Source organism: Colletotrichum spaethianum, assembly GCF_022836535.1.
Source record: "Colletotrichum spaethianum MAFF 239500 DNA, contig02, whole genome shotgun sequence".
NCBI classification, from domain to species: Eukaryota; Fungi; Ascomycota; class Sordariomycetes; order Glomerellales; family Glomerellaceae; genus Colletotrichum; species Colletotrichum spaethianum.
The window spans coordinates 349,186-366,402 of record NW_026054772.1 but is presented as its reverse complement, the minus strand read 5'-3'; the positions used below and the strand labels follow the sequence as shown (position 1 = coordinate 366,402).

Genomic DNA, 17,217 nt, shown 5'->3' with positions numbered 1-17,217 from the left:
CAGGTGGCTCAGGGCAACGCTGCCATGCATGTACTGCAACTTGGGGTGGGGGGATGGATGCCCGTCAACCGTTTCTAACTCTCAACAGTACTGCCACTACTACTGCATGCTGTGATCATTGTAGAGATGGTGCCTTGCAGTAGTTGCCGCCATTTTGGTGCTTCTCCTGTCTTGGAAGCTGCACCTTCAGCGCTTCAGTGTTCCTACCATCGTTCTAAAGCAACTAGAGGCTGCTATCAAACCACCAAAAGGAACCACATGGTTGCACACATCCTACGTACCTCTCCCGTCCCCCCCCCCCCCCCCCCCCCTTTCCCGACTGAGATGCACAGCACGCCGACTAGCCTGCGCCCGCGCGGTACGTACCGAAAGCCAAGCATATCCTCTTCTTCTCCTCCGTTAGCGTGCACAGAGCAGCCAATGGGACCTCGTTCCTGGACGGGAAAGGGAAGAGTACGTATCTCGTTGTCTGGTGGGGCTCGAAAGTCCAGAATCCACAATGTGCACCCATGCTCCTTGCTTTCTAGCTTCCTGCTCCCTGTCCCCTGTCCCGGACCTCCCCTCCACCCCCCTAGTCTACCTTGGTGCCTGTCTCCTCGGTGTCACTTGTCTCTCTTCCCACATCGTCCCAGCCATTCAGCCCTCTCCATCAACGACAGCTTGGAAAATTCCTCACCAATCCCTCCCTATACTCCCTATACCACTTTTGACGCTGGTCCATAGACACGCACGAGAACACCCTCCCTTCTCCCCCGCCTTTGGCTGTCCTTGGCTCCTCCTTAGACAAGTTTAGTCAGGGGCATTCCGTCTCTCGAAAAGCACGCAGCGCAACGCACCATGCGCGCCTTGCTGCAAGGTCCCCGTCCCTACATGCCCACACACCCACACACACACACACACACTCACTCACTCACTCACGTCCATCTATCCCCCAAGGACCTGGCATGGTCTTACCGTCTTAGTCGCTACCGCGAGGTCTTAGTCAAAGTTGACAGGCAGACAGCAGCCCAGCTCCAGGTGCTCCATGGTCCATGGTCCACGGTCCATGGCTCCCCCTTCCATCTTTTCCCACCCCTGCCCACCCACAAGAATGTTTAGTCCGGTCTTTTTTGTGCCGTGTCGAAACAAGCCGAGGGGCACGTCTCCGGCCTATCATAGTCTCAAGTCTATGCTTCTCCATCTTCAACGGCCTGCCCCTGTCCCTCTCGGTCGATCCACCATGCCTCGAATCCCCTTGGGCTGATGCCCATGCCCGGTCTTGACTGGTCCATAGCCTCAACGCCTGTCTAAAAAGAACGCCATGTCTCTCCCGTCCCAAGTGGACCGATCTATCCAGCTCTCCATCCTCCGGTCCGACCTCCAGTCCATCGTTCTCCAGTCGTTCTGGGATTACCGCCGTTCTCTGCAGCCGTGCTTATTGCTTTTTGCCTCTCCTTTTCCGTATTCATCTCTAGTCGCTCTCTAAGCTCGGCATATTCTGCCCGTGGGCCCTGTCTGTCACTACTTTCGATCCCATCACATTCTTTGGCCTGTCTTGGGTATTATAAGACCCGGCCTCGTCCAACCTCACAATCCCATTCTACTCCCCATCCTCTCGGACCATCACGTCTTCTCACATTCCTTCAGTGAGCTTGAAAGAGTTTGTCTCTTCGACATCTTACCTTCTCTCATCTCTCATTCAACAAGGCTAGTCCTTAGTTCTTTTTTCAAAAACTTCCACTCCAACTCGCCTGGTGCACTTCCATCCTTTTCGGAACAAACGAACAACACAACGAATCTTCGAGACCTATCGACTATCCGATTCTCAACCTTCTCTCCAAACTCTTTATTGAAACAGCCCCGCCACGTCCAAGCTCACCAGCAGACAAAGCGAGAAGACACTGTAAGTACATGGAATGTTACAGCAGAGGGGACGGCACGCGGTCCTGGGCACCTAGCCCCGCTTCCGTGCCATTGTTCAACATCGCGGGCCCCATCGTATCACACACAATGCCATTCTTCGGCGGACTGGTCACACCGGGCTTGTTACCGTTGTGGCTGGTCGCTTCGAGTCGGGCCTGTTGAGGAACGAATGCGCTGTCGTCGAGAAGATGCTGGGTCATGTCAAGAACCAAGTCGAGTTGAAGACTAACGTGGTTAAAAGGTGTCATTCAAACCATTCTTCGGAAAAACATTCAACTTACAGTCACAACGACACCGACACGATACTGAGATTCTACGTCCGGAACGTTTAGATTCTCATTTCACAACCCAACCAACAATACCCACGACAAACTCAAGATGTACACCAAAGCAATCATTGCCTTCGGCCTGGCCACTGTTGCCAGCGCCCACATGAAGATGAGCTCGCCTGTGCCTTACGATGCTGCCAACTTGGACAACAGCCCTCTTCTGGCAAACGGTGCGAATTTCCCCTGCAAGTCTAGCAGTTACAACGCCGCTGGTGCTTCCAACGTCTACGCTCAGGGTGCCACCGGTGAGCTTGCGTTCATCGGCTCCGCTGTCCACGGCGGTGGATCTTGCCAGGTTTCCATCACCTACGACGCCAAGCCCGACAAGAACAGCGTCTGGAAGGTCATCAAGTCCATCGAGGGTGGTTGCCCTGCCAAGAACGCCGCTGGCAACCTCGGCGACAACGCCAACCAAATCAACGCGGACAAGTACGACTTCACCATCCCTGAAGACATGCCTGCCGGTAACGGCACCATTGCTTGGACCTGGTTCAACAAGGTCGGCAACCGCGAGATGTACATGAACTGCGGACCTGTCACCATCACCGGATCCGAGGGCTCCAAGGAGGCTTACAACGCCCTCCCTGACATGTTCGTTGCTAACATCGGCAACTGCGAAACCGTGGAGGGCACCGATGTCCAGTTCCCCAACCCCGGCACCTCTGTTGACAAGTTTGGCGACGCCTCGGTTCTCAAGGCTCCCCCGGCTGCATGTGGCGGTGGCTCTGGCAGTGGCTCTGGCTCTCCCGCTCCTACAAGCACCGCAGCTAATGGTGGTGCCACCACTGCCGCTCCCACCTCCGCCCCGGCCTCTTCCAAGCCTACTGCCAGCGCCGCTATCCCCGGTGGTGTCTTCATCACCGTCCCTGCTAACAACGGTGGCGTTTCCGCGACTCCTACCGCCTCTGCCTCCAAGGCACCTGCGGTCACCCCCAGCGCTGCCCCAGCGCTGCTCCCTCCGCTGCCCCCTCCGCCGCCCCTTCTTCCGGCACTGGCAGCGGCTCTGGCAACGGCACTGAGACCCCTTCGACCGGCGCTGGTGCCCAGACTGTTGGCTCTGCCTGCACGGATGAGGGAGCGTGGAACTGTGTCGGTGGCAGCTCCTTTCAGCGTTGCGCCAGCGGCACTTGGTCAGCTGTCCAGCAGCTTGCCGGCGGTACCTCCTGCTCCGCCGGTATGGGCTCCAACCTCAACATGGTTGTGACCCGAAATGGTCGCAAGCGCGCTCTGCGCCAGCGCTCCCTTCGCTTCCGTTCCGCCTAAGCTGGTTGATGGCGAACACTTTTATGAACGGCTTGGCATTACGGGATATGATACCTCGGGGCACATTGGATAAAAATTAGCGATCGACATACATGTTACGGCACAAAGATCTGCGGCGTTTGTTTTCTTCGGACATTTTCTACCATTTTTCTGTACATACACTTTTGCATGCCCCAAGAGGGCTTAGATGCTTGTATCTGCTATCATGAGCAAGAAGCGTGACATCAATAGCATAACCATCACCAAATCCTCCATTCCATATGCACCATGTGACACGACGTGATGAACCGAGCTGTTCCCTGGAAAACTACTGAACTTTACTTCACACAAGCTGAGCTCACTCAGCTTCCATGCACACTTATATCGAAGCTCCAAAACTCGTCTTATGCCAAAGTGCACAATGTCAGCCAGTAACAGGACAGAGCTCACAATTCGATGTGGCCATTCTAACATCTCCATATTGATGTCTTGCAGGGGCGTCCCTGGGATTGAGCCAAGGACTGCGTGGAGCCGAAAGGGACCGAGAGTTTGACATAACTTAAACCTTCGTGTACAGCAACGTCAAAGGCACGCATACCGGTACTCGGCAGGACATTTCGATTTCGGAGGGGTGTGCTGTCGAATGGGAGCTGTTCCCTGTCGAGCTGAATGGCTGACACATGCCACTTTGGACGGAAGGGTACGCATGGACGCAGCCGACACAGTCAAGGAAACACGTTTGGGGGGGGATGGATACGCTGAAGAAGTCTATTTGTGTTTGATTTTATGTTTCTTGCCAAGGAAGCTGACTCGAGACGCGTGTTGTACCGTTGAGCGCTCGTTTCCGCACCTGATGACGAGTCGCGCGTAGTGGAATAGTTGCAATGGTATGCGGCCGTCGCCATGTCGTATGACGACCCCTTATGATCCGAACGCCAGGCGTAATTGGAACCGAGAAAGTTTTGGTAGCCGTCGAATTTTCGTCCAGCGTCGCTCGCAATGGTCTTCCTATAACCATGTATCGCCTCTTCCCTCTTTCTTCCCTCGGCCCAACACACGCCTCAGCAGCCCCGTCTTCGGTTCGGTATCCCCTTTCCTCAACGCCGACAGTTTCACCGGCACCACGTACGGGTCCATCTCGATGCCCACGTGTGCGCGTCCATCGTCGCCGACGTACCGACCGAAACTGAATGTCGGCGCCTTCCTGAGCCCGCTGTGGTTGTTCTTGCTGCCCTTCTTATAACCTTTGCTGCCGTTTTCGGTGCTGTTGGTGTTGTCAGGCCACTCGTACTCACGGACGGCCCTGCTGGGCGCGAGGTAGGCAAGAATCGATCCGATCGTCGTCGGCATGCGCGGCAGGAAGTGCTTTATGGTGAAGCCATAGAGGACGATGGCGACGGCGATGTTGAGAGCGAGCACGGAAAGGCTAATGGCAAGGGCGGTATTGTCCATGAATATTCGGGTTTCGGTTTGACGCTCGTTGCCGGTGATCGTGATCGGTTCCGTAAAGTTGTCGAAGAAGCCGGGGTTCAGACTGAGGAGGAGGGCGAAGAGCTGGCGGTAGATATAGTCGACAGCCGGGATGATGGCCGTAGTGTTCGGCGTCGTCAGCGGGTCGAGCACGTCGCTTAGTCCGGGCTGGATCTTGATCAAGTAATTCATCCAGTCGCTTGATAGCGTGTCGTTGTGCCAGGGGAAGGATGCGCCCGGCATCAAGTTGTTAAGGTATATTATTATCGCGTCTGTATTGTTCTGTGAAGTTGGCGATTCGAGTGTGGACGACGGCTCGGATACTTGCGTGGTGTTGAGGACGTAGCCCCGCGAGTCTACGGTGACATCAAACATGCTGTTGGTGAACTCGGGCGTGCAAACAATGAATTGTGTGTCCATCTCGCCGTCTACCTTGTTCAAACCATTCGGAGTTCTGGCCCAAGAAAGATATAGGGGGACAGAGCAAGTCCCATATCCGGTTGTGCTAAGATATGACACGCCCTCGGCGGCGGATGGCCCGGAGGGCTGCTTATCGTAGGTTACGTTGAGTTTCAAATCATCCGCTTGAAATGTTGTCGGGCAATTGAGTACTTCACCATCGCGGGTGTAGGTATAATTCAAGACGGGGGGTCTCCCACGGCTTTTGACGATGCCGGCATCGAAACAAGAGGGAATAATACCGAATCCCCTAGTACGAGCTGTGTAAGCCTCGCCTTTCTCGTTGCCCGCGCGACTCAGTGCGAACGGCTGGAAGAAATAGTCCTTGGTCACCCAGGGAGGTAGAGGAGTGCCCTGCGTGATGTTGTTCATTGCGATGTAGAAATGCATCTCGTATGAGATGACGTTTCCAAGGAATGTATTGTAGTTATCTCTGCTCAGTACCGAATTATTGTTGAGCGTCGGCCTCATTGTCTGCTGGAATTCACAAGTGTTATTGACAAGAACAGGAAGTTCGTTGAAGAGACCACCGAGGCCAATCGCAAGCAGATTCGAAAGAAGGGCAAGCAGACAGATTGCCACCAGGACGAAGTGGCCAGACTTGAACGCCCTCCAAACTACCAACTGAGGAGGCAGGGAGGTATATCTTGCGTCGATAGAACCGCCAGCAGCTCGTCGGCCGGTCCACAGATCCTTAAAGGGCTGTATAATGCATAGCAGCCTGTTGACGAGCACCCAGAACGGCTCCAGAAACGTCGCAAATAATGTTGGGACGTAATTTTCGAGAATCTGAAGAAGCTCAAAATCTGTAGTCGGCCTTATGAGCCCTACGAACTGGTTAGTCATCTCTTGTCATCGACCAACTGACATTCTTACCTCCAATGCGCTGCTCCTCCCACTTCAAGTAGACAAGCGCAACGGCTGCTCCTATCATGGAGAGTATCACGGCTGCGCCGACAGCCCTTCGCAGGGCCAACGGTTTAACGGGCGAATAGTGGCCAACGGATAGTGCGGGATCCGGCTCGATGCTGAAACGCTGGCTTTCGTAAAACTCCTCTCGGGTGTCGACAATTTTGATGGTCATCTGCCCCGAATGGCTCTGACAGCCGCAGAATAGTTGGAACCTCTTGTCCTGAAATGCTTCTCGGAGCTTATCGTCAGGAAGGCAGCCCTTCCCAGAGAACTTTTCCAACAGTACAGAGCTTTTTTGACACAAGCTCATCAGTGATCCCAACGAGGCCGGGTCCATGGTCAAGTTGCTCGCTGCTCTGTGGCTATGCCACCAGAGCATGATTGTGAAAATACCGACCAGTACCAGTAAGCCTTCGACAATGGCTGAGAATAGTCTGCTAACGATGATCCCGTGTTGCTCAAAGTCCACAACACCCTTAGTTAGGGGTTCGGTTGATGAGCTGGTAAGCATACGACGTAGCGCAATAGAAAAAAGCATTTTATGTGTCTTGTTGAAACCATCCCCTAAAAATTCGTTGTTCTGAAACGGTTCAAGAGTTGTCACATTCTGGAGCCCAATGGCGAAGCCCACCAGGGGTGATGATGGCCACTTTATAGCCAGATGCTTGACTTGGTGATGCTGTTCAAGCAGATGACCAAAAGGATAATCTCGCCTGACCTCAAGTTCAACGGACGAGACGCCAGCCCCTAAGAGGTATTCGAAAGCTGATGAGTTGAATTCTGTCGAAGAGAGTTGCTCGCGGGGCCCGGTTGGCACGATGGAGTCTTCGAGGGGCCTCTTGGCGACAGAAGAAACAGTGGCGTTGACCTGCTGCTTGAAGTAATTCGTTTCGCAAAAAGAGGCGCTAACGTCGTTTACACGCGCCCAAATGGCCAAAAATTGATGCTGTGCAGCTTTGGAGCACGTCTGTGAAAGCCAGTAGTCGGCCCAGGCGCTGTTATGGTAGCCAATGTATTGCATCTTATAGATTTGACCGCCGCTTGGCGTTGCGCCGTAAGGGACAATATCGCTCGCATTGCAGCCGCGGCCGTCGAGGAAATCGTAATAAGGTCCGCGAGGAGCAAATTGGGCTGGCCAACAATCAATTTGAGTCCAGTACTTAGTTGTAGAGCCAGTCCAGTTAGTTGACGCCGTTTGTGTGACATTGCTGTCAACCGTAAAAGGCAAAAGCGTGTAATCAGCAGTGGTGTACGGAGGATAGGTTTGGTTGAGCCAAGTGATGGCATAGCCTTCATTTAGAATAGACTGATCCATTGGCAGGATCTGTTCCGATGCTGGCCGGGGCACTTCAGGTGTGAACACAGTTGTCGTTCTTCGGACATCTACCGGTCCGGTACCGAGTATCGCGCTCTGGAGGGGAGTTATGAGCCAGAAGATCATTACAGTGACAGTACCGCCATAGAACACGGCCCAATGGCTATTGGAGTGTTAACGCAGTATTCTAGGAGCGTTGTGTTGGGTCCTTACCGTCTCTTGGCCGCTCTCAGAGGAACGAAAGCAATGAAGTCGTAAGGGTAGTCTAGGAATATCGACCGTTCCGCCGTTGCGCCTTCCGGCCTTGACATTTCCAGCCATGGCTGTATCCGCTTGACGTCCAAGTCAATCCAACTCCAAAGCAAGCTGTATATAACGGCAACGATTGTAGGCAGAAAGAGGTAACAAAAGTTCGCGAAGGCCGGTATATCATCCGCTGATTTGGAGAGGGCGAGTCCTCCCTTGACCCGGCTTTGATATGCCAGGACCTCTATGATAATCGCAAGGAGGAAGGATGCAAAAGCGAAAGAAAAGAGAACGGGAGCGCTCAATGTCAGCGGCTTCCATCCGTGCTTGTGGACTGTCGGAAAATATTAGTTCGTGGTATTCGATTCGCGGGGTTTATTAATGTGCGGTACGACCTGTATCCAGACTGCATTCACTGTCTTTAGACCTTTGAAGCAGTAAGGAAATTGAAGCCTCTCGACTCTGCTTCTTAGCTGAACCATCTGGGCCGCCAAGAAGCAGGGTCTCATGGACTTCGGGTACCTTGAAGCCCATTGCCTAGAGAGCGTCGATACGAAGGATCTCGGTCGTTGGGGGTAAAGGGTAGAAGTGTTGCTCAACAGTGACAGAGCTCTGTTGTCATCTAGCACGACTCGCCATTCGTAGACACCAAAGAATCTCCCTCGAGAATGAAGCCCAAAAGAAAAACCGTAAAAGCAAGCCCCAGCAACAAAAGAGAGAGGACGAGGGAGAGAGATGAAGAACTCGAGTCGGGCAGCATCTAATAATGGGAGAGAGGCTGTATCCGACAGCTTGGGTCGTCGAAACAGGCTAAGAGATAGACCTGCTACCAACAGCATATTATTCAGCGCGGTAACTCGCCGATGCGCATAGTTCGAGCCGTTCCCGTCGATGAATGTCACCCTGCACCAACAGAGAGTGACTCTGCCCGGGATTCCTGCACCAGCTCGGTTCTATAGGTGGGCCGTAGCCGTGGGTACTGAGGAATGAGAAGCGATGGCTAAGCGCCGGAGACGATCGAGGGGGCGGCCCGGGAGGGGACATGACTGGGGGCCGAAAACGCCTTGCCAGTGCTGTGGCCCTTCAACAGTCCAACAGTGACGATCTAAGATCTTGATATTTTATGGCATAACTTTTACCTCTTTTCATGACGATTCCCTACATTTCGCTGAACAGGTTTCTTAGGCTTGTATTGCTTGAGCTGAGTGAAATCGATGCAAAAGAGGTAAAGTGAACTGAGCGAAGGACTATGCAGGGATATTGGGTTCGCATCAAGCCTTCAGGATTAGCCGCCGGGCGGTAAAGCCTGATTGGAGCGCTGGGAACCGAGACGGGTCAACAGTACGGTCCCATTGACGAGCTCCACCACACCTTAATTTAGACATCCGCCAACCTTTGGCCCTCTTTTAACATCAGCTCATACCTAGATCTATTACTAACACACTCAAAAAGACCAGCGCCTTGCAGCACCAGACTAATTGTGGATAATGGCTGCATAAATTTTATGCGCTCCGTATGGTCCTGTTGTGATTGTCGTTCGACAGGCGCATGTACAGCTCAATGCCAGGAGCATTGCATGCAAAAACCTGTGGCGGTTCCAGAAGGGCATCATCCAAGCACATCGATTGTCAGGTCTGCTTTTGAAAAGGCCATGGACATGATGGCAACACTATCTGCGAATCCAATTCCATAGGTAAAGAACCTAGTATTAAAGATTGTTGCGGGGTCTATAAATATCCTTAGATCTCTTGTTGTATGTCCATAATGATCCTTTCTACCAAAAATTGTGTTGAGGAGTATTGATAGAAGAGATGGACTTGGAACCGGCTGTAACAACTACCACCGTTGCTTGAACCACACAAAAAAAACTTCAGAAATGAGTCTCTGCCTCTCTTTGACACCATGTACTTGATCTCATCAAAGGTCTTTCTAATCCTTAAACCAGTTATTGGACTTGGTGTGGATAAAGGAATAGATGATTCGGGGGTTCTTCCAATGGTGTCTTCTGGTTATTTGAGGGCCTTTGTCATGAATTCTCAAGAAACATCGCTGAGAGCCGAATAGACTCTTAGTTACCTATGACTCGAAGCCAGGCCTAGAAAATGATAGCAGAACGCTTTCAACCCAATGTTATCACCCCTTTCAACCCATTTCATTTGGAATCAGCTGTTGGTCTTGTGAAATTAACATCCCCTATGTATCATTCGGCACCTATCTCCACAGTGTTTCCGGGGGAAAGGGGGCTAACTGCTGGCTTCTCGTCGAGATCTTCATCGCTGATGAAGGTTCTGAGAGCCTTCAATGCTATTTCAAGCTTATTTACCGTGAGAAGCTCTGCTCTACCTCTGAACCAACGGGCCTTCTCGAAAGAACTTCCAATCAAGGATGAAAATGGCTTACAGCGCCGTGGGGTACTCTGGTGGTATACGGAAAGTGACCTGAGGACGAAGCAGAGCAGGGAACAGCGTGAAGTCCCTCAAGCTGTCTGAATCTGCTATCTTTATTTATGCGGAGTTGTCCGGCGTAAACCATCTACCCGATCTAATCACGTCAATAAAGCTAAACACACACATGGAACGCTGTTGCTGTTTTCGTATCGGGGGGGAAACAAGCACTGAAACCCGTCATGGACAAGAATTCTGCAACTGGTCCTGTTACCGATACGAATCTAGGCAAAATTTGGGGGCGGAAGGCTTGTGGTATCAGAATGTCGTTGTTATAAGATTTCCCGGACCTGACGATACTTCCAGACCTGTACTACCCTGATGGTCAAGAATGCTATCACGCGTGCTCCACGTAAATAATTGATGGCCATTGGGTATCGAGAGGTTGTGGAAGCAGGCAAGTGGAAATTGGGAACAAGTGTAGCCATCCCCGGAAGTCTTGACTGTAGGCTATAGACTTTACGGAAGAGACGTTACTGCCTCCTTTTTATCTGGACCGGACGAGTGGCTCACCACGCCCGAATACCGAAATCCCCGGTCTGCAGAGCTTCAGGATAGCTAATTTGGGTAGTGACCAGGCCAGACTGCAGACATGTTCATTCACCAAGCATCGGAACAATTCAGAGTTGACAGTAGGTGATCTATAACAACCGCAGCCTTGGGACTGCACCCATCTACAGCCCGATGATAGCACATAAAGTACACGTATTCTACACTTTTTGGCAGCACCCCACGTCCTTTCCCCATTCTCATTTCCAGCTCTCGCTGCGTTATATCCTGGTCTGGCCTCGCCGTCAAGACCACTGCATCTCGCCTCTCTTCCACCAACCCCTCCGAGCCCCTTATCTCCTGACCAGGCCCTTGGCGTTGGAGTAGCCCTTGATGCGCTTGGTGTACTTCCACAGGTGCTTGTACTTGGGACCCTGGCGCTTGGCCTCCCAACCGCGGGGCTTCTTGGGCTCCTTGAGCGAGTATACGCGCGTCGGGCGGAACTCGACGTCAGCGCCCGGCACGCCGGCGCGCTCCATCACACCAGCGGTGTTCTCGTCCCAGATGGTACGGAAGAGGTTGAATCCAACAGGGTTGAGGCGGAACTTGTCGCGGAAGGACTTGAGGGAGAAGCCGTCGCGGGCGGAGTACAGCTCCTTAAGCGCGGCGGTGTCGAGTGTCTGGCCGGGGGCCTGCTCGAGGACGAAGATGGAGAGGCGGTGGTAAGGGGCGCCCTTTTGCGAGAAAGCGGGCAGGTAGGGAACCGCGAGCTGGGAGGGGTCGCGGACCTTGGAGAGCGGGACGGAGGTGGATGTCGGCGAAAGGGGCACATTGGCGGCGAGGAAGTGGCAGCGCTTGCCGAAGCCGTCGTTCTCGACCGAGGGCACGTCCGAGTCCATGATGACAATGGAGACAAGGCGCTCACCAGCCGTGAAGGGGGTTACACGCAGGCGCGGGGGCACCTCGGTGATGTTGCTGGGGAGGATCTTGCCCGGGGGCACCTTGGAGCGGCGGAAGAAGAGCTGGACGTCGTAGGTGGGGACCAGCTTCGGGAGGACGTCGGGGACGATGTTGAACTGGGCGATACGCTGCTCGATCATCTTGGCCTCGTAGGCGCGCCACTTGCGCTCGGCGAGAAAGCGGTAGATGGGCTTGTTCATGTCGCCTATGCGGGAGATCCGTCAGCACTCAATGGGGAAAACAAAGCACAGGAGCCTATCAGGGGTCGTACCGAGACCGTCCTCAAACCGCCTCTTCACGGCGGGATCGTTGATATCCGCCAAAATCTTGAGCCTTTCGACATGATGGCGCAAGCTGGCCAGCTTCATCTGACGCATCCTCTCTCCTCCCTTGACCTTGTCTCCCTCTGTGGCCTCCAGCCTCTTGATCTTCTCCGTCTCCGCCACGATTGCGCGCAGCTTCTCCTGGCGATCGGCGGCGAGGATCTTGCGCGCCTCTTGGAAGGCCTGGTAGGGCAGCTGCTCGAAGGGCAGGTTTGGGCTCGTGCGGATGGCGTAGCGGCGACGTCTCGAACCGACGGGCGGCGTGCCGGCCTTCCAGAGGTCCTTCTCGGCCCACGGCGCGACGGCCGTGTTGGGGTCGAGCTCGATGGGGTCCACGGTCTCGGGTCGCTCGCGCGACACCTTGTACACTTCGGCGGCCGGGGCAGGCGTCGTCGACAGGCTCCTTCGTAACGGCAGCGGCGTGGCTATGCTGTTCAGGCATCGCCGCAGCGGCCGAATGGCCTGCCTACACGACGATGACATTTTCGGCTGTGTGGAAAAAGGGGCGGGGTGGAGCGGGTGGTGGTTTGGGCGGGTTGTGGTACTGAATCCCAACCAAAGCTCAGAAGGAGGTTTTTCACCAGACACTGAGCTTCACGAGTCTGGTTTGCCAGTCTCCATAATTATTTTTCCCATTTTCCAATTGAACGACGGAATATCCCGCCCCGGACAGGGGTCTGGGAGAGCTCTCCCATTGAGAAAGCGTGCACGAGAGGTACGTACCTTGCATTTAGCGTCGTCTGATTGGCAGCTTCGTTCGACAGGACGGGCCAAATTTTCGTGTTTCCTGCGCAAAGGGTGCGGCTCCCAATCCCTTCGACGAAGAGCAGCCCATCTACCATTGCGAAATCCAACGACTCCAATCCCTCCCGTTGCGACGTCCCCCATACAAAATGGCCGGCAAGGGAGTCAGGAGCCTCAGCGAGGCCATGAGGGGCCTGTCCCTTTCGTCGACGTGCAGAGCGGCGAACCCTGCCACGTCGTTCGTCGGCTCATCGAGCTTTACGAGATCAATGGCCACCGAGGCGCCATACCCGGGCATCACGACATCCGCCTACGCTACCCCTAAGACGACGGAACCTTGGACACCAAGTATGTCTACCTCGATATCGGATGCAATATTTCCACGGAGCGATTGCTAACTGGAGCCCCCTGCATAGCCACCTCCGTCCCCGTCACGATCCACGCCTTCCCGACCCTCGAGCCCCGATCCCTCGAGTCCTACTCGACGAAGCACCTCTATCTGCCCCTCCGTCGCGACCTCCTCCATCTCGCCGTCGTCTTCGAGGGTGACGCCACCCGCCAGGGTACGGCCAGCACCAAAACCCGTTGGGAGGTTCGCGGATCGCACAGAAAGATACACCCGCAAAAGGGTACCGGCCGCGCCCGCGCAGGAACGAAGCAGTCGCCCATCCGCCGCGGTGGAGGTGTCTCCCACGGCCCTAAGCCGCGCGACTTCAGCACCCGCCTCAACCGCAAGGTGTACGACGTGGCCTGGCGCACCGCCCTCAGCTACCGCTACCGCCGCGGCCAGCTCGTCGTCTGCGAGGACGGCATGGAGCTGCCGCTGCCGCAGGACTTCACAAAGCTTGCCGACGCCGGCGCTGTAGGACCTCAAATTGCCGATGAGTACCGCCGCAAGTGGATGATGCAGGTCCTCGAGGCCAACGAGTGGGGCAAGGCTCACGGCCGGACGCTGTTCGTCACCAACGGCGAGAGGCCACGGCTGTGGGACACCATGGAGGCCGCGGGAGACCAGGGCAGGTGCCTGGACGTCAACGAGGTGGACGTCAAGGATTTGCTGGAGGACGGGCGTGTGGTTATCGAGCGGGCGGCGCTCAGGGAGATGATTGAGTCGCACCAGAGCGACCTGGTGACCAAGATCTTCGTCAACGGTGCTCTGAAGTCCGGTCCGACAATTGGTGAGCCGCTCATTCAATAAGCGTTTGCTGAGCGGTTGACGAAAAGGGGGAAAGAAAAGAAATCTGTGGATATCTGTAACACCAATCAAAGAGGAGTAGCGATTGTCTGATTAGAGGGCGCCTCTCCGGCTTGTAGCAATATAAGGCACACAATGCCATTCACCATGTAATCTGTTGAATGCTGAACAGCATGTTATTGCATGAGTAAACCCGCTGTGTTGTCCCAGCCTGGGCGTCTGTCCTCTCGTAATGCCCAACGGCACCAACAATGGGCATTCTTATCAAGGCTGAGTCACTACGTGTCGGCCAGTTAACACCAAACACGACTAGGTTAAGATCATCAGGATCAGTCCGCAGCTTCAACCTCAGCCCTTAAGTCTGCAAAATCAACCTGGCGTCCTCCGTGCTTTTCATAACTACGACAAGCAACGTAAGCCATGCACAAAATTGCTATGCAAAAACCAAAACAAAAGTTTCGATAAAAAAATTAAAAAATTAAAAAAATTCAATCTGACGGAATACCACTTCGTGTTATGGGGCGCTGAGCGTCCAACTTGCCTCCATTCGGAAATTCTATACGCCATTTCGCGTCAGAGGTTGGCAGAAACCGGGTACCTCGCCCGGTCTAACGCAGGGAGGAACCCACCCACACAGAGGTGCGCCCAGCCAGCGACCGACTCGCGACGCCGCCTCGGAATTTTCCACCGATCCCCCGTGCTTTGCAGAGATACAATCGTTCAAATTCGACCCGTTGGTTCGATCGATGACCACCGCAGCTAAGCTTGGGGGAATTCTGCAGCAGAATTACTGCTTCGTCGTCCACCTCTCTCTCATAAACGGTCCTACGACCATTAGGCTCTCTCACCCGAGATCCGGACCTGAATCTGCTCCATAACTTCCGTCGGGTAAAGTGGGGGGAGCTTGCCTTACACGGCCCGGAAAGGCGTCCCGGGCACTGCGATGGGCTGATCGCGTCCATGCGCGCTCTACGTCATTGCGCGCATGGCCTTGTCCTTGGTCTCCCGCCCTCGTCCCGTCGTTCGCCGTCGACGCATCTCAGCTCGCGAGTCCATATTAGAGTTTCCAGTATCCAAGGCGAGGGACGTTGTGCTAGACCATTGCACTGCATTCCTCGTGAGAAATGGCACGCGGCCCCGGGGGGATCGCCTCAACGCCCGTCGTCTTCTCTATGTTTTAAAAGCTGCTCAGCGAGTGCTGCAAGTTGCTGAGGTAGTCCCCGCCTTTCTTTTGTTGTTTGACAAGCTCTCATCTCGAAGCTCTCGGTTTCCCCCATCCATACTGGTGAGAGGTAGAGAGGGAGCCTCAGCGGTCGGGGTTCTTTTCTCGCGAGGCCCTGCATGGCTATCCCACATCCTTGCCTCCCGCACCACAATGATGCCTGTATGTAGCAACGAAGCGACGCAGTAACACGCACATTCACACACACCTTACCCATGGCTAGTCAGTCCTAATGAGTTTGCTGATTCAAGCATCTCATCCCGCCTCGCCGAGTCCCCCCTCTTCTTTGTCTCAGCAAGTATTGGCCAATAACCACCCCAGGAGCAACCACCGAACAGTGGGCCGTTAGGATGGAATGCCTTTTTGACTTCTTCCTCGAAAAGAGACCTTCGTGGTAAGCCTCCAGGGAAAAGGGAGGGGGGACACAACTCAGAGTACCTTACCTTGACCTGCCATCCCGACGTTAAGGGTCCTGTGACGTAGATATTGTGTCGTCGGCTTAAGCCCGGTGGCCGCTCCTCCTCAACTACACCTCCTACTCCCCACGTGTCGTGTGCTTCTCTTTGCGTCCTCCGTATTTCCACTTTCTTCTTTTCAGTTTCCACGCAGGAGCATCTTTCCGCTTCCTGTCCATGCACCTGGGTCACCTCTCCGTACCGATCTGGTTCGGAAGACCGCCGACTCCCGCCCGCCGTCTCCCCTCACGGGCGACCGTCCCTGTGTGAATGGGGTCAGGGGGGAGGAGGAAAAACGAGGAGGCAAGGCCCGTACTGACGTAGTGCAGGCCAAGCTTTCCGCCAGGGGGAGCTACAACACCTTGACGTAGCTTGGAACAACCTCACCCCCCCTCAAGTTCTCTCTCCCTTTTAATCTCGACGTTTTGCCATCAGCGCAGCTTGCGCGCTTGGAGTTGTTCCTCTCCCCCCCCCTCCTTTTCACCTTACAACCATCCATTGTCTGAACTCTCAGGACTTCCTTCCAAGGCTTTTTCCCCGCGACGTACCTGCTTGACCACCAGCACTTAGCCCGTAACCAGCAACCCCACCCATGGTGACTGAGATGAGTTGCTCGTCTCCTATAGGGTCCCAGATCTTCGAAGGACTCCCATAGCTGGCACAAGTCATCCATACCATCGCCACCGCCGCCACAGGCCCTTCTGAGAACGTCAACATTGTCAGCCACAAACTCGCCGAGTCATCGTCGTCGCGTCTATACCCCTGATGGAAGCCCCTCGTCGAAGCTCTGGATCACAACAGCCACGAGCCCGCTCGCAGGAACCAGGATCCTACCGTATTTTCTCCGCCTTTCCATGTCGAGATGTTGACCGTCATCCCTTCGCCATTAGCCACCAACGCTCTTCCTCGATACGGAACCCCAACCGGGCCCTCGAGTGACAGCATGGCTGTTCCGCTTGTGTCTTTTCATATTGATGAATTGCAGCTCAAGATCGCAATACTACACATGACCGCTCTGGTTGCCAGCCGCAATGCTTCCTTGGACGACGGATCCGACCTAACGATTACGTTTAGCAAGCCAGTCTGTCTCTTCCTATACCGAGAGGTGAAAAATGACACCCTTTGCTTCCTCACGATCACGACCCTCCCGGCTCAATGGAACGAAGTCCTCTTGCGAAGATGTCTAGTGTATCTCAGCTGTGAGAACAGAGGCATGCCGGTTGGTTTCGATCTATTTTCTTTCTGTATGAGCCGGAACGACAGCATCCTGGTCCCTCAAGACGGGAGACCAGAATCAGCCAGAAACATTGGGCAACATGACAAGTACCTTGCACTCGGTCAAGGTCGGGTACCGTCTGGTAAGCGGCCATCAATTCACTTTGTCCTTTGATTTCGTTGTTTTGTCTATCGGATTCCATCTTGCTAGTCCAGCTTGTGGAACTTGTTACCTCGATGTGTGCAGCCCGAACATCCCCAGGGTATCAGGTCGCAGTTCCAGCCCTGACCTTTC

The 17,217-nt window shown here is 54.4% G+C and overlaps 5 protein-coding genes across 5 annotated transcripts; 2 read left to right on the top strand and 3 right to left on the bottom strand.

Moving 5' to 3' along the window:
• Positions 1 to 1,898: 1,898 nt before the first annotated feature.
• Positions 1,899 to 2,102, bottom strand: ColSpa_00983 (uncharacterized protein; the record flags this gene model as incomplete). The annotated part of the gene is made up of 1 exon (XM_049267195.1): positions 1,899 to 2,102. The coding sequence occupies one exon, from the start codon at positions 2,100 to 2,102 to the stop codon at positions 1,899 to 1,901; it is 204 nt and encodes a 67-aa protein (XP_049123152.1).
• A 178-nt stretch (positions 2,103 to 2,280) lies between these two features.
• Positions 2,281 to 3,494, top strand: ColSpa_00982 (uncharacterized protein; the record flags this gene model as incomplete). The annotated part of the gene is given in 2 exon segments (XM_049267194.1): positions 2,281 to 3,156; positions 3,168 to 3,494. 2 exon segments carry the CDS (start codon positions 2,281 to 2,283, stop codon positions 3,492 to 3,494), a joined length of 1,203 nt encoding a protein of 400 aa, XP_049123151.1.
• A 987-nt stretch (positions 3,495 to 4,481) lies between these two features.
• On the bottom strand, positions 4,482 to 7,940 carry ColSpa_00981 (uncharacterized protein; the record flags this gene model as incomplete). The annotated part of the gene is made up of 3 exons (XM_049267193.1): positions 4,482 to 6,229; positions 6,279 to 7,792; positions 7,843 to 7,940. 3 exons carry the CDS (start codon positions 7,938 to 7,940, stop codon positions 4,482 to 4,484), a joined length of 3,360 nt encoding a protein of 1,119 aa, XP_049123150.1.
• A 3,221-nt stretch (positions 7,941 to 11,161) lies between these two features.
• Positions 11,162 to 12,574, bottom strand: ColSpa_00980 (54S ribosomal protein L35, mitochondrial; the record flags this gene model as incomplete). Its single annotated transcript, XM_049267192.1, has 2 exons — positions 11,162 to 11,973; positions 12,040 to 12,574. The coding sequence occupies 2 exons, from the start codon at positions 12,572 to 12,574 to the stop codon at positions 11,162 to 11,164; spliced, it is 1,347 nt and encodes a 448-aa protein (XP_049123149.1).
• Positions 12,575 to 12,984: 410 nt separating this feature from the next.
• On the top strand, positions 12,985 to 14,033 carry ColSpa_00979 (54S ribosomal protein yml6, mitochondrial; the record flags this gene model as incomplete). Its single annotated transcript, XM_049267191.1, has 2 exons — positions 12,985 to 13,183; positions 13,252 to 14,033. 2 exons carry the CDS (start codon positions 12,985 to 12,987, stop codon positions 14,031 to 14,033), a joined length of 981 nt encoding a protein of 326 aa, XP_049123148.1.
• Between the last annotated feature and the right edge of the window lie 3,184 nt (positions 14,034 to 17,217).